This window comes from Natrix helvetica (assembly GCF_964273705.1).
Source record: "Natrix helvetica genome assembly, chromosome: 2".
Classification (NCBI taxonomy): domain Eukaryota; kingdom Metazoa; phylum Chordata; class Lepidosauria; order Squamata; family Natricidae; genus Natrix; species Natrix helvetica.
Genome location: NC_138552.1, coordinates 173,295,987 through 173,310,809, shown reverse-complemented (window position 1 = coordinate 173,310,809; position 14,823 = coordinate 173,295,987). Strand labels below are relative to the sequence as shown.

Below are 14,823 nucleotides of genomic sequence, written 5' to 3'. Positions count from 1 at the left end.
TTTTACCTTTTTACCTCCAAAAGCAGGACTGCTGGGGAAAAACAAGGGCAAACATGAAAGAGCTGGAATTTCTCACTTTCTGTTTTATTTGATTCCACTCCAAGCTCTGGAAACAACAATAGTTAATAATAGTTATTATTAGTGTAAAGTAATAATCACATGTCTGCTTTTTTCCTCTCTCAAATATATTTCCTCTCATCCATAGAGACGGTGTGGGTTTTGAAAGAGATTAAGGAAGGACAGGCAATTTTATTACTATTAATAAAAGCTAGTTAGCTGACTCAACTGTGCTAAATTAGATTGGCATGTCCAGAATTTCACTTCCCCTTTTATTTTGATTATCTCTTGTTGGTTGCAAACACTGCTCTAAGAATACCCTCTGCTTTTATAAACATCCACACTCATATCGGTAAAATGATTCCATGAACCTTATGAAATATTTTTTTAAATGAGGAGTTGGGATCCTACCTTTCTTTTACAATTTTTACTCCTATTTTTCACTCTTTGCTCTTTTTTTATTTTTTAGTAGGGACTGTTAAAAAAAGATCCATTGTCAAGGACAAAGGATATTCATGAATAGCTTGGCCTTGAGACATTACCAGTGATAGGTTCCTACCGGTTCAGCTGAACCAGTAGTGGTTTGGTGGCCTGGGTCGCTGGAACCGGCAGGGACCCAGGCCTGCTATGCCCCTGAACCGGATCTCCCGGCGCCATCTTGTTTTTTAGGTTCTGCACATGCGCAGAACAATTGTAATTGCACTGCAAATGCGCGCACAGCATGCATCAAGCGCGCACACGAACAAACCAGCAGTAGTGCCTGACGGAACCCACCCCTGGACATTACATATGTGGACATCTTAAAGATATATTATGCTATTGCTTTTCTGGAAGCAATGCCCCAGGGTTCTGTTATAGGATTTTCATCTATTCATTTTTAAAAAGTTTTTTATTATACATTTTTCTTTAACATATATGAGTGCTTAATAAGCTGCACTTCACAGTCTCTTTTCTCTTAGTAGTTCTGCAAAACCAATATCAAAAGAAATGAAGAGGGATACCTATGTCCCTTTAGCTTAAATGCCAAGCCAAACCAGCTGGTTTGGAAAGGGTGCTGGATACCAATACCTATCCCCAAAGTATTTTGTAGACTTAATAAATTGTGTGTTGTTGAAAAATCACAAATTTCATTATCTCCCTAATTATGCTGCATGTTTTTTTTAAAAAGCATGATTTGTTTACTATAAAATTGAGGACAGTTAAGAAATGGAATAAAATTTTGAACTTCATACATGGCTTTTAGTAGTAGAAATATTTTTTTTAACAGACTTTTTCCTTATACCTTGCTCAAAACGCCATTTTTACAGAACCTGCCATCAAATAATTGAACAGAAGAATAAAATAAAATGAAACCTTTTAAGCAAAAGCATCTGGTTATAGAGAATGAAGTTGTTGGTTTTTTTTTTTTTAAAAGGCAGTTGTTCAGAAAAAAAGTCTATTTTTCAGATTTCTGGCTGCCATGCATACTTAAACAGTTTGGCATAGTTTAGATTAGGCGATGTGTAATATGTTTTCCACCTGTTACTTTCCTTTGGAAATGAAATTTAGATCGTAGAAAAAAAAAGATTCAATCAGCAAATTTTGTAGCATTCAACAGCAGAGATTATAAATTCAGGTACTTTTTAGAATGATAATCTACCTGAAGTTGAGTGAGACATTTGTTAAGTGAATTTTGCCCCTTTTTATGACCTTACTTGCCACAGTTGTTAAGCTAATCACCAGTTATCAGTTACAGGGTGGTTAAATGAATCTGGCTTCCCTATTGATTTTGTTTGTCAACAGGTTGCAAAAGGCAAATCACATGATCTTGGGACATAGCAGAAGTGATAAGTAGGAGTCAGTTGCCAGCACCTGAATTTTGATCACATGATCATGGACATGCTACAAAGGTCCTAAGTGTGAAAAATGGTCATAAGTCACTTTTTTCATTGCCTTTGTAACTTTGAATGGTCACTAAATGAACTGTTTTAAGCCGAGGTATCTAGATTTATAAACATTAGGATTCATTTATAACTATTGTGAATTGTGATTAGCATATGATCTTCTTTACTACTAGGAATGGAAATTAAAGGCACAGGAAGAAGCAGGTTTCTTTAGTTTGCTGTGTGATTGGGTAATTGCCTGGAGATATGTGGAGCTGCTTGTGGAAGAGTGATCCATTGGGGACTATTTTAATAGATTGCAACAGTGCTTCCTCCTCTGAACAGAAAAACAATGCTAAGCTTCTGTAGATGGATAAAATATTTACATATAGCTATATCTAGCTTTATGTTGATGTGGTTTGTGAAAAAAATGATTTAAAAGTATTCACAAACCACATCAACATGAAGCTAGATATAGCTACATGTAAATATTTTATCCATCTACAGAAGCTTAGCATTATTTTTCTGTTCAGAGGAGGAAGATTATGTGGGGAGCGCAGCTCTCTTAGTTATTTTCGTGGTTCACCTTCTCAATCAAATTGGGAATAACCTATTTAGCCCATTCAAAACTGAATCCTTGACTTTCTCACAGAAACAAAAAAGTTTTTTAGATTCTAGAAGGGTGTTACAGTTTCATGCATTATAATGTTATGTTTCATTTTCTAAACAATATTCATATTCTTAACCTAACCCTCTCTGTCCCTAAAGATGTAGAACAAATAACAAAATAAATATATATGTTAAATAATTTCACATTTGCTACAGATTCACTAGCTTCACTGGTGATATAGTAATAAACTTTCCACCAGAAAGAAGCATTTTCCATAGGTAAAAATAACTCTAATGGAAAAACAATCCCTGTTTTATATCTTTTTACACTTAATTTACTTCAGAGCTACATATGGAAATCTGTCTAATTTATAATTCATTTTTCACAGGTATATTTTGCTAATGGGTCTTCAGGATCGAAATGAAAAACTCTTTTATAAAGTGCTGACTTCTGACATTGAAAGATTTATGCCTATTGTTTATACTCCCACTGTGGGTCTGGCATGCCAACAATATGGTATAGCATTTCAGAGACCAAGGTATGTAATATTATACTTCACATTTAAGTAATTGTACAATTTTCTTGCTTCATGGGTTTCTGTTTTTCAGCATAACTGAATGTAATCCAAGCCTGGAATAATTAAGATAATTCAAACTATGTTAAGTACACTTTGCAAAAATAAATCAGTACTTAATTTTTTTAAACACTGACAATTAAACAAAATGTTTGGTTTAGATGGCTTTGCAGAAAAACTAATATTGCCTAATAATAACAATAAAAAAACTGAAACAAGGAAAATCCAATCCTACTTTGATTTTAAAAAATTGAAAATATATTAAGATTGTTAATATGCTAACATCATATAACAGTGGATTTAATCACAAAGAAAAAAGTCTGGAGGATATTTTGTAATGTATTTTTCTGTATTAAAACATAATTTTAAAAGGCAGTTTGACACCATTACTACCATTGGCAAAATCAGGCAGTCTGCAGTTCACATTTATTTTTCTTCCAATTGCATTGATAGCCAATTCTCCTCCAGAGCTTTCTCAGAATATATTTGAGTAACATGAGTGTTTATAGCTTGATTCTCTTTTTAAAGGGTGATAAACTTCATTACTGAACTGCTTGACCCCAAAATTTCTGTTGCTAAAGTGAGGCATTTGTTAAGTGAGTTTTGCCCTCTTTTACAACCTTTCAGGTGAATCACTGCCATTGTTAAGTTAGTAACACGACAGTTAAATGAACTTGGCTTCCCTATTGACTTTGCTCATCAGAAGGTTGCAAAAAATGATCACATGATCCTGGGACACTGCAACCTACATAAATATGAGTCAGTTGCCCAGCGTCTGAATTGATCACATGACCATGGGGATGATGCAATGGTTGCAAATGTGAAAAAGGTCTGTTGGAAGAAAGGTCCTTCTGGGTTCAGTTCCAAGTGGGGAAAAAAGACACTGGAAACATGGGAGGCTGTTTAGAAAGCTAGTTTAATGGTGGACTGGACCACATGGCTTGAGGTCCTGGGGAAAACTGTGATCACATGCTTCAAGATGTTGGATGAAGAAGAAAAGAGAAAGAAAAAAGGGACTTGCTGGGTTTTTTATACTCTGTTCGAACCCACCTCTCTGTTTCCTGTTCCTGTGTAAGAAATGTATTCTAATTGGTTGTCAGACTCCCATGGCGCCATGCAGGGGCAACTCTCTAGGCTGTGTTATCTAATACTATGATGCCTTAATCCTATCATCCTGGAGCTGAAGGGGGAACTTTTTATTATGTAGAATAGACTGGCTCAGGCATTTTAATGGCCCATTAAGAAAAGTGGGGGCTATTAAGAGTGAGTCTGTTTCCTGCCTAAAAACATGTTTCTCCATTTTTGATCCAGGGAAATATAGTATTCTGCCTTTTCAATATTTCCTAGGGTATTTCTTTCTTCTAGGAGAGGGGTGGGTGCTAACTTCCTACAGGTCCTAAGTCACTTTTTTCACCATCGTAAGGTCAGTTATTAAATGAACTGTTATAAGCTGTGAACTACCTATATCAAGTCCAAGATTTTTAGATTTTAACTTAAAGGGAGATATGCTAAATTAATACAGGTAGTCCTTGACTTCATTGGCAGTTGGAACTGGAATTTCCTTCATTAAGTGAGGATGTGTGCCAAGCAAATGGCCAGTGTGATCACAGAAGGGTAAAGGGGTACATAGGTGGTGAAGATATACCCCAGTGACCTGTGAACTTCCCTGCTGGCTTCCCCTTTGACTTTCTGAGGGAAAACGGTTGCTGAATGAATGGTTGTAAGTCAAGGACTACCTGTAATCATATGTAACATCAATGAATGAGTTAGACAAGAAGGAATTCTGAGTGCCTTTATTGTAACATTTTACCAATTATACTTATTACTAAGAAATAAAGAAAACAACCTTACAGACAGACACATTTTCACTTATATGCTTCTGGCAAGATACGTCATGGAGACCATATTTTATTTCACTTCCACAGGCATTCTGGGAAAAGGACTTTTGAGTTTTCTATTTTTAAGCTACTGATTATTGGGAGATGATCCAGTGTCTGTAAAAGACTATACTTACTGCAGTGTTGAGACCGCTTCTCTAACATACAGTTTGGTTTTGAGGGTGCACTTAAGTGAACCAGAACCACATTTTTTGACCCACACATACAAGCCCTGCCAAGCTTTTTCAAAAGAAGGACCCTTTCACTATGATGAGCTTTTCGCTAAAGGTTTCCTATTCTTTGAAGATAAGAAAGAAACCACACGAAACCTATAGTGAAAGCCCTAATGTAGACATATCGTAATAAAAAAACATCCTCTCCGACATGAAACTCCTCCCAAGTCCAAATGCATTGAAATAATCTTATCCACTTTGTAATCTTTACTTTCTTTACAATATTACATGCAGCCTATGGGACTAATCACGAGCATGAATAAGATACAAAGATACTTGCCTTTTCCAGAATATCCTTTACAGTCTTAATAGATAATTACTCAATAGATCCACTGGTCCTAATAGCACAATGAAACCCACTGTATTACCAATAATGGATGAAGTTACAACTGGATTGCTAAACTAAAAATATAGTTATAGCATATTCTAAATATTTAGCTTTATTGGGAGAAAAAATGGCATAATATGTTTTTCAGATTTCACCTTTCTGTATTATATCCAAAAGTATGAAAAATTACAATCTCAGGAACCCATTCAGACCACCCATCCATACAGCACTGAAAGACATTGAAGCCTCTCTCTGAGCATTCTTGAATTATCCCAGAGTAGGAAAAATTGATGTCAGCACAATAGCTCATACTCATTTTTATGTAATCTTAAGACACACTTGGAATCATTTGAAGAAAAAAAAATGTATTTTAAAATTAGAAACAAGCTGTTTCTGGTTTTTTAAAAATATATAGTATAAAAATGGCAGAATAACAATTGAATGAGAATAAAAGCTCTGCTATATAATTTGCTAAGTGTTGGAGTATTTATGATATTATCATCCCTATAGATTCATAAAGCTTTATAAAATTTAGAGCTAGTGACATGTCTTATCATCTGCTTCAGACACACTGGTAGCTTCTGCAACTAGCCTGAGGCTGCCCTGTGGAATGGCTGGGTAAGAAGCAGGCCCAAGGCCTCTAGGACCTGGGTAGGGGTAACAAGCCTAAGGCCTGCAGCAGTGGTGGGTTCCTACCGGTTTGGCCGAAGCATTAGTAGTTTGGCGGCCTGGGTTGCTGGAATCGGCAGCGACCCAGGCTTGCCACGCCCCCGAACTGGTTCTCCCGGGTTTTTTGTTTCTGTGCATGGGCAGGTCAATTTTTATTGCTCTGTGATGCGTGCATATGCACGCGGTGCAACCATGAGCAAACTGGCAGTAGTGACTGTTGGAACACACCCGTGGCCTGCAGGGACCCTGAAGAGTGGGAGGCAGAGTACAGGCTGCCTCAGAGGTGGAGAAGGCCTTGAGAAGCCTGGAGCAGGCCTCCCAGGGCCTCCACTAACACTGGAGCATTTAATAATATCCGAGGACACTTAATGACTGCATTTGGGGAGAGCAGGGTTGGGGGGTCATTATGCAAAGTTATCATGTGAGCACATTGCTCAACAACCGTCATGACTTGTGGACCGTAATTGGTGGGCTGTATTATGGTCATAACTCAAGGACTATCTGTAATGGTTTTTAATGAATTGTTATTCATTTGATATTATTTTTCCTCCTACTGCTGCACTTTTTTGGAGTTTTGTGGTTAGTATGTAGGCGTGTGCATATATACATAGACTCTCAAAATCTCCACTCAGGACAGATTTTAGCTGAAGTTGGCAGATTTTAAGTTAACTAAGAAGGAAAGGTGGGCATTTCAAAAACCTTTTGTATGTTTATATATAGGTTTTTTTTTCTGTCTAATCTTTTTATTTTATTTTTTGGACTATCATCTTTAAACTAGTCTGCCATTTTAGTAAACATAATATGGCAGTCATGCATAGTTATGTTTTTCTTTTACATTCTGTTATGTCTTTAAAGAAGAAATTGAAAGTTCAGAAGCAGCTTCTTTTTCTATGTTTTCTGTTTTTATACAGGCATGCCTTTGACTAAAGAAGTTAGGATAGGCATCACACCAGAACTTATCCATAATATTTAGATAGATTTGTATATCTGTAACTATGTACTGCTGAAATGTTTAATTTTATCCCCTGTTAGCGTGCAGCTGTGTATCATATTAATATACCTATTCAGGTTTTTTTAATACGCTCTGTGATTTTTGCAAACATTGCTGCATTCCTAGTAGCGCCTGCTATTGCTAATCCATTCTTCTCATTCCATTTTTCTTCAAGTTTGATTCCAGAAGGCAAATCATGCGTAGTGTGCTGGCTTCCACTTCATGGCCTCTGTTTTTAGCAAATTTGTATAAAACCTCCGTGAGCAAAGTTGTCTTTTTATGGGATATTGGACTGTCTGTCTTGGTTTCTCATATAATGTGGAAATCCGTTTCTAATTTCCTTCTTAGTATATTGTGCATTGTTGTACTGAGATGTGGTATGATTAAAGATACATGCACGTAATTAACTGTTGTTGTTGTTTACTTAGAAATCATTGTTCTGTGGACCACACACCCATTCTGAGTATTGTGTGATACCGCAACAGGTTATTAGACTTGTTTTGGCACAGAGCCCTACAAAGACAAAGTGTGGGCATGCATGTTTTCCACATCACATATGTTGCATTTCCTCTTTCTTTTTGTGGTATACTGAGTACACTTTCCACACTATCTTGGTGGTCAGGGAATACAGGTAGTCCTTGACTTACAACAGTTCATTTACTGATTGTTCAGAGTTACAAGGACACTGAAAAAAGTGACTTATGACATTTTTCACACTTATGACTGTTGCAGCATCCCCATGGTCACATGATTTACATTCTGATCCCCATTTGCGACCTTCTGACAAGCAAAGTCAAGGGGGAAGCCAGGTTCAATGAACAATCGTGCTATTAACTTAACAACTGCAGTGTTAAGAAATGTCATAAAATGGGGCAAAACTCACTTAACAAATTTGCCACTTAGCAACATAAATTTTGGGATTAATGGTGGTCATAAGTCAAGGATTACCTGATTTTTTTTAAAAAAAACCATGCAGTAATTGTTTTGTCAAAAGTACTTCTTGGAAGTCTGGTGGATTCTTTTTTTCATAAATGATTATATCTTTCATGGAAATCTGCAATTTTTTAAAATGCAAATATCTGTTGTCCTTTATGATTTATACAGAGAAGAGTAAGGTTAGTTACACCAGCAAAGAATAACTAAGCACTATCGTACAGTAATCTTTTGTGCTTGAAAGTTGATAGTAATCTATCTATGCTTTCATTTTTAAATGGTTAAACAAAAAGAAAAAAGTTAATTTTGGCCAATAAAAGCCAGTATTTTTAGTTAAACTAATATAATTTGTTTGAAAATTTATATTCTTCCTTGTGGCTTATGTTTTAAAATGTCTTTAAAAACTATTAGGTTCCAAAAGATACTTCTATGCCAGTGAGTTTCTGCAGGTGGTCTGCCTTATAGAAATGGAGTGAAACTGGATCTTTTTTGTAGTTAAAGGGTAAGGGTGATAGTCAGTTCAGATGTTCCTTATTTCATTTGGCTTATTTTAGCTAATCTCTTGAAATTCTTGTACAGAGCCCTGACATTTATGGATACAGGCAGCAATGACTTATGTGATATAATGAAAATTGGCAACAGCCATATATCTATTGAGTTTCTGGGTTGTAGGTTATGTTTGCTCATCCAGGCACAAACTTAATAACTTATTTAGTATAAAAACAAATCTCAGATGCCTACACATTCTTTTCCCCCGAGAAGTTGCTATATTTTTATGCAAAAAATAACCCTACTTTTATTCCCGAAACTATATAACTAGAGAATTATATAAAAAAGCTTGTACAGTATATAATTTCCTCTGAAGTCTTTTGGGAAATATTTTTATGAATTAAAAGTAAAATTAATTTGATCGTCTTCTGAATGAACATTATCTCTGAATTAATCAACACTGCTTTATGCATAGTAGCATATAGTCTGGAGATAATCTAATACAAGGGTCCCCAACCCTACTCTGTGGGCCACAGCATACCAAAAACTGGCCCGCGCAAACAAGCAAAGCCCCATCTGCAGGATGCAGACAGCACATGAAACCATGTCCCCTCCGGTCTGTGGAAAACCCTCTCTCCACAGAACTGGTCCCTGATGCCCAAAAGGTTGGGTGTGTGTGTGTGTGTGTGTGTGTGTGTGTGTGTGTGTGTGTGCTGATCTACTATATTATTGCCTGCCTGCCTGCCTGATTGCTTATTTATTTACATGTTTTATAGCCTGTCTAATTCCTCTGACTCCAGGTGGCTTATTTTTAAAAAGTAAATATTATTTAAAAATAGTATTTTTTTTACATAATCACAATGATTATGTGAACAAGTATAATTAAAAAGTAAAACGTTAACAGGCAAACAAACCCCTGTGAAATGGCTGTACCTTTGCTTTCCCCTCCTGTATTATACAAGTCTGGAGATTGGGCTTAGGATGAAGAGTATTCTAGAGTGATGGGGCTGCCTAAGAAAAAGAGTGTTTTCAGCTTCCATCCTTCCAACATTTCAAGGGAAGAACTCTTGAAGCGTCTCTTTCCAGACCGGTGTAAGGCTCTCAGAGTTCAAGAATTGTACTCAGAAACAGAGGCAACCAGTGCAATCCTCCCACTGTACAGCTGGCATTATACAGCTGAAACAGCTCTCTCTCACCAGCATTTGGGCTTTCACATTCTGCACCAGCTGAAGTTTCCAAGTATTCTGCCGAGACAGACTCAAATAGAGTGTGTTGCAGCAATCCAACCTTGAGGAAATGAATGACTGCTGCAGAAGCTGGGCAGAGACATCCCTGGCCACAGCCTCCTCTCCTAGATCAAGTAAAAGCCGTGAATCCAGAAGAATCTCTCCACTCACCACCCCCTGTAACTTTCAGGAGGAATGCAATTCATTCCAGAATCAACATAGTAAGGGCTTATAATCAAACCAGACAGTTTTTGGACGAGCCACGACTTCATAGTACTAAGATTCAGTTTCAAGTTGTTTCATTCCACCCAGTCTTTTACTGCTTCTAGACAGTAAGAACATCCACTATATTTCCTGTCTGACTTGTGGAAGGCAATATATAACTGGATACTCTGCATACTGAAGTTATATCACCCAGAATCAACAAATGACCTGACCTAATCGTTCCATGGAGACGTTAAAACAACTTGCAGGGAAGAGTCTAGTCTTGCAGCATCCTATACAAAGGTTTGAACACTCATTCCCCATTATCACCAGTTGGAACAAGTATTTGTATACTTAAGTATAGAAATGCCCATTATATGTGCCACTATAGATTAAACAAATTTGAAAAGCAAACACTCCCAGCCATTATCAGTCTTTTAGATGATTCTAGAAGAAGAGTCTCCAACCTTGACAACTTGAAGCCTGGAGGACTTCAACTCCCAGAATCCCCCAGCCAGCAAAGCTGCGAGTTGAAGTCCTCCAGGCTTCAAGTTGTCAAGGTTGGAGAACCCTGCTCTAGAAGGATTCTATAAATAATCAGTTACTGTGAATGCCACTAAGCGATCCAATAGGATCAGGAAGACTACACTTTCTTCATCCACCAAAACAATAAAGTTTCATTACCAGCCTAGATCTGAAATCTGTCTGAAAGAGATCTAATTAATCTGTTTGGTTAAAGTGTTAAACTAGAAACAGGCAGATCCTGGTTCAAGTTTACTCTCACCAACAGAAGCCTACTAGAAGATTTTGAGCCAATCATTCTCTCTCAGCCCCAAAACTAGGACTTTTCAATTTGGTTTAATATATAGCGGCACATATAATGTATTTCTATACTATTGAGCAGGTAAATAGCATTTGCAAAAATCAGTCAATGTCAACTTTGAAATATCTGGGACAGTTTTTTAAAAAAAATCAGGCTACTTTAAATGCAGATGATACTTTTATTCTATGGGGCTTTTCCCACTACTGAATTAATATTTTCCATCCATTCGTGAGTTGGGAAGAGACTATACTTTGCTGTTTCCATTATCTGTTCCTCTTGGTGCTGTGTGCAGTCATTGTCAGTCACCTGATTTCCCTCCAAAATCATGGGTAATAAAGTGAAATAGATTTTACCCAACTTGCAAGTGTTGTAGGTTAGTGTCATAATAGGAAAATATGGGAGAGTAGCAGTTTCCACGAGAACTGTAAGATGTAGGGAACAAAGGTTTAACTCTTCCATTGTGAGTTGCAATCCTGATGAAAATCCCTCTGTCAAATGCTGCAATTGAACTTACTAAAGGAAAGGAAAACTTGTATTGTTGTCACTGTGCTAAGCTCAATTTTTAAAAAAGCAATCCATGTTATTTGGGAACCGTGTTACTAATTTAACATGAAGATAAGTCTTCAATGTATTTCTGGGCTCAGAAAAAGTAGAGGAAATGGTGTGCTTCTGAGATCCTGCTCCTTCCCAGGAGAATTGTATGGGCTAGGTATGGGCTATGGGGAAGGAATTCTTTGGAAACCAAGTGCATTTCTTACAACTTCACACAGCGCACAGAAAACATATGCATTGGGGATCTTTTGAAGATGCCAAGAGCTACTTCATTTAATAACAGCATAGCATATTGAGATATATCTTCTAATCTGAGGTAACTGGATATATTGTGGCATCATTCTTGGGCTTTCTTTATTTACTGTAAATCTGGTGGAAGATATTCCTCATGTGAAATGTTTCAGGCAGTAATCAGCAAGCATGCTACTATTAAAGTATATGATTTATATATTTCAGTGGAACTTTTTATAACCAAAGGAGAAGTTTTAACGGTTGACAAAGGAAAATTATATATGTAGAGATAGTAATATATTTGAAAAAGAATGGTGACAATGAGTTTTCCCTAATGAGGTAGGATTGGCTTTTTAAAATTGATGCCGAACTAGGTAAAGTCCAGATGTTTAGCCTTCCAAATGTTGTTTTAGGATTTCATTCTTGTTTTAAAATTTCCCTACCTAGCTTTTAGTAGGTCTTTCTTAGCCAGACCTTCACTAGTTATTTTAATTTAATGATAATTAAAATATAATAGGTGGAATCATTTTTAATTTTAGAATGTAATAAAAATCCTTCTTAACTTAAAGCAAAATGAAAATAGTAGTCATGGGATATATCGTTTCTTCTTCCCACTTTCTTAAATGTGGTTAGTAGTTTGACAGGAGTGAAATCATGAAATCTTATATTTTTGGGACTGTTCTTATTAGTTTATAAAATATCTTTGTTTTCGGATTTTGCTTATTGAACCTATCACACTGAGCTGGGTGGTATACTAGTCTAACCAAAATGCAAATGAAGTATAGTTCATCAAAATGTGTTAATCCAGCATATACCGGTAAATATTTAGTTTTTAGTGAAGGCAGTGGAGGCCTTATGTGAACTACCAGCATTTGGACCTCCAAAAACAACCAATCAATCAGAATACCCTGGAAGAGACCTTGGAGGTCTTCTAGTCCACCCCCTTGCTCAAGCAGGAGACCCTATACATTTCAGACAGGTGACTGTCCAGTCTCTTAAAAACTTCCAGTAATGGAGTAATCGTAACTTCTGGAGGCAAGTTGTTCCACTGTTAATTGTTCTTACTGTCAGGATGTTTCGCCTTAGTTCTAGGTTGCTTCTCTTCTTGATTAGTTTCCATCCATTGTTTCTTGTCCTGCCCTCTGGTGCTTTGGCAAATAAGTTGACCCCCTCCTCTTCGTGGCAGACTCTTAAAACTGGAATACTGCTATCATGTCCCTGCTAGTCTTTCTTTTCTCTAGATTGGCCAAACTCAAATCTTGCCACCGTTCTTCATATGTTTTAGAATCCAGGCCTTTAATCATTTTAGTTGCTCTTCTTTGCATATTTGTATCAAACATATTTGCATATTTGCATAAAACATATTTGTATATTTTTATTTGTTGTTTTTTTACTAAATATTTCTTTGTCTACTGAACTTGGCACTCCCATATAGATGGGTTACTCCCAGTGGTGGGATTCAATTTTTTTTACTACCCGTTCTGTGGGCATAGCTTGATGGGCGTAGCAGGGGAAGGGTACTGTAAAATTTCCATTCCCTTCCCCCCTCCAGGGGAAGGATACTGCAAAATCCCCATTTCCTCCTGATCAGCTGGGACTTGGGAGGCAGAGAATAGATGGGGTGGGGCCAGCAAGTGGTGATATTTACCGGTTCTCTGAACTACTCAAAATTTCCGCTACCGGTTCTCCAGAACTGGTCAGAACCTGCTGAATGCCACCTCTGGTTACTCCTACATTTTGAAAGTTTCCTTTGGGCTTAACATGAGGATAGACAATTTTTGTTGGTCAATGGCTGTGGTTGTTTCTGTTTCAGCGGGTCTTTTGAAGGGGGAGGCATAAGAATCTGCAGGCATCCCATTGGCAGTGACTCAGTGATGTCCCCCAAGACAGATGAATGGTATGTGAGTGGAGGTGTTCTGGCTTTTATTTCCCCCAAAGTTGAGTTTCCATTAAGTCTTCTTTTTTGTTGTTGTTTTGTTTCTTTTAAGCCTTTGTCTTTAAAAAACCACCATGAAAATATAAGCAGCGCAAACCTGGGGATAGAGAAATGTGATTGGAGAGTTCTTGTTGCTTACCCTAGGCTTAAAAGGAAAATGAAGTATTTTATGAGTGTTGTTACAATTGCTTCTCTGTATTCTACCATACTCTGCCTTTCATCAGCGTGAGCTAGTCTAGCCATGATCCTTTTGTCAGATATTACTGTTTTCTGTCAGTAACCCATTCTTTGTTTAGCCATTACTGTCTCTGTAAAGTATGTAAGCATTCACAGTTTATTTCATACGGGCTTTGAAATACAGACATCTTGGGTGCAAGATGTAGAACATACTGTAATCATCATGTTAGCATTTTTGGACAATGTTGCATTTCAAACTGAATGCTGATTCTAATTGGATAGTACCAAGATCCTGACATTTTCTATGTTTTAATAGGAATACATGGCTGGAACTTATTAATATAATGACTTCTCATTTTAGAATAGAGTTTTGATTTCATATTTATCAATACGCTTCTTGGAATACATCCACAGCTAGTAACATTTTATAGTTTTTCTTTTTTGTAGAGACTGTCTGGTTTCAGTAGAGTTTGCTTCAGTCATAACAATTTTTTGTTTGTTTGATAGAGTAAAGTTTGAAAATTTGTAGTTCAATGGACAGTTATACATATGCTTAACTTTTGGCACCGAAAATATTTTAAGCTGGAATTATTGGAGACTATTCATGGCAATTCAAATTAAATGTGTTTGAATCTTTCATAGCCTTGAGATTTACAAATTCTGATTTAATTTTCATGTGTTTTATTATTTCTATGGTGTAAAAAGAAATAATGATATATTGTTATTACACTATATAATCATTTCCTTCTATAGTGTAAGGCAGTTTTTAAAATTTCTATGTATTTTAAAAAAATTATCACTGGCTTTCTTATGAAATATTCAAAGCAGCTAAGAAATGGCAGACCATTACTATTAGACATTCAATGGTTCTTGACCTCTGGCAGATGGAAAAGGCCAGATTGTTCCCCCCCCCCCCATGTCTCTTCATCCAGTGATAAGTTTGAGGGCATTACTGCTCCTTGTTGCATTGCAGTTCACTTTGTTGAAATATTGTTCTCCCTGAATTTAGCTCCTGTTCTGTCCCCTCTTCATTCGTCTGAATAAACTTCGG

At 36.8% G+C, this 14,823-nt stretch overlaps 1 protein-coding gene across 1 annotated transcript in view; it reads left to right on the top strand.

The window, feature by feature from the left end:
- ME1 (malic enzyme 1) overlaps positions 1 to 14,823 on the top strand; it is a 111,467-nt gene that overhangs the window by 24,038 nt on the left and 72,606 nt on the right. Inside the window, exon 3 of the mRNA XM_081945721.1 lies at positions 2,918 to 3,067. Within this exon, the coding sequence (XP_081801847.1) occupies positions 2,918 to 3,067 (150 nt within the window). The remainder of the gene's footprint in view (positions 1 to 2,917; positions 3,068 to 14,823) is intronic.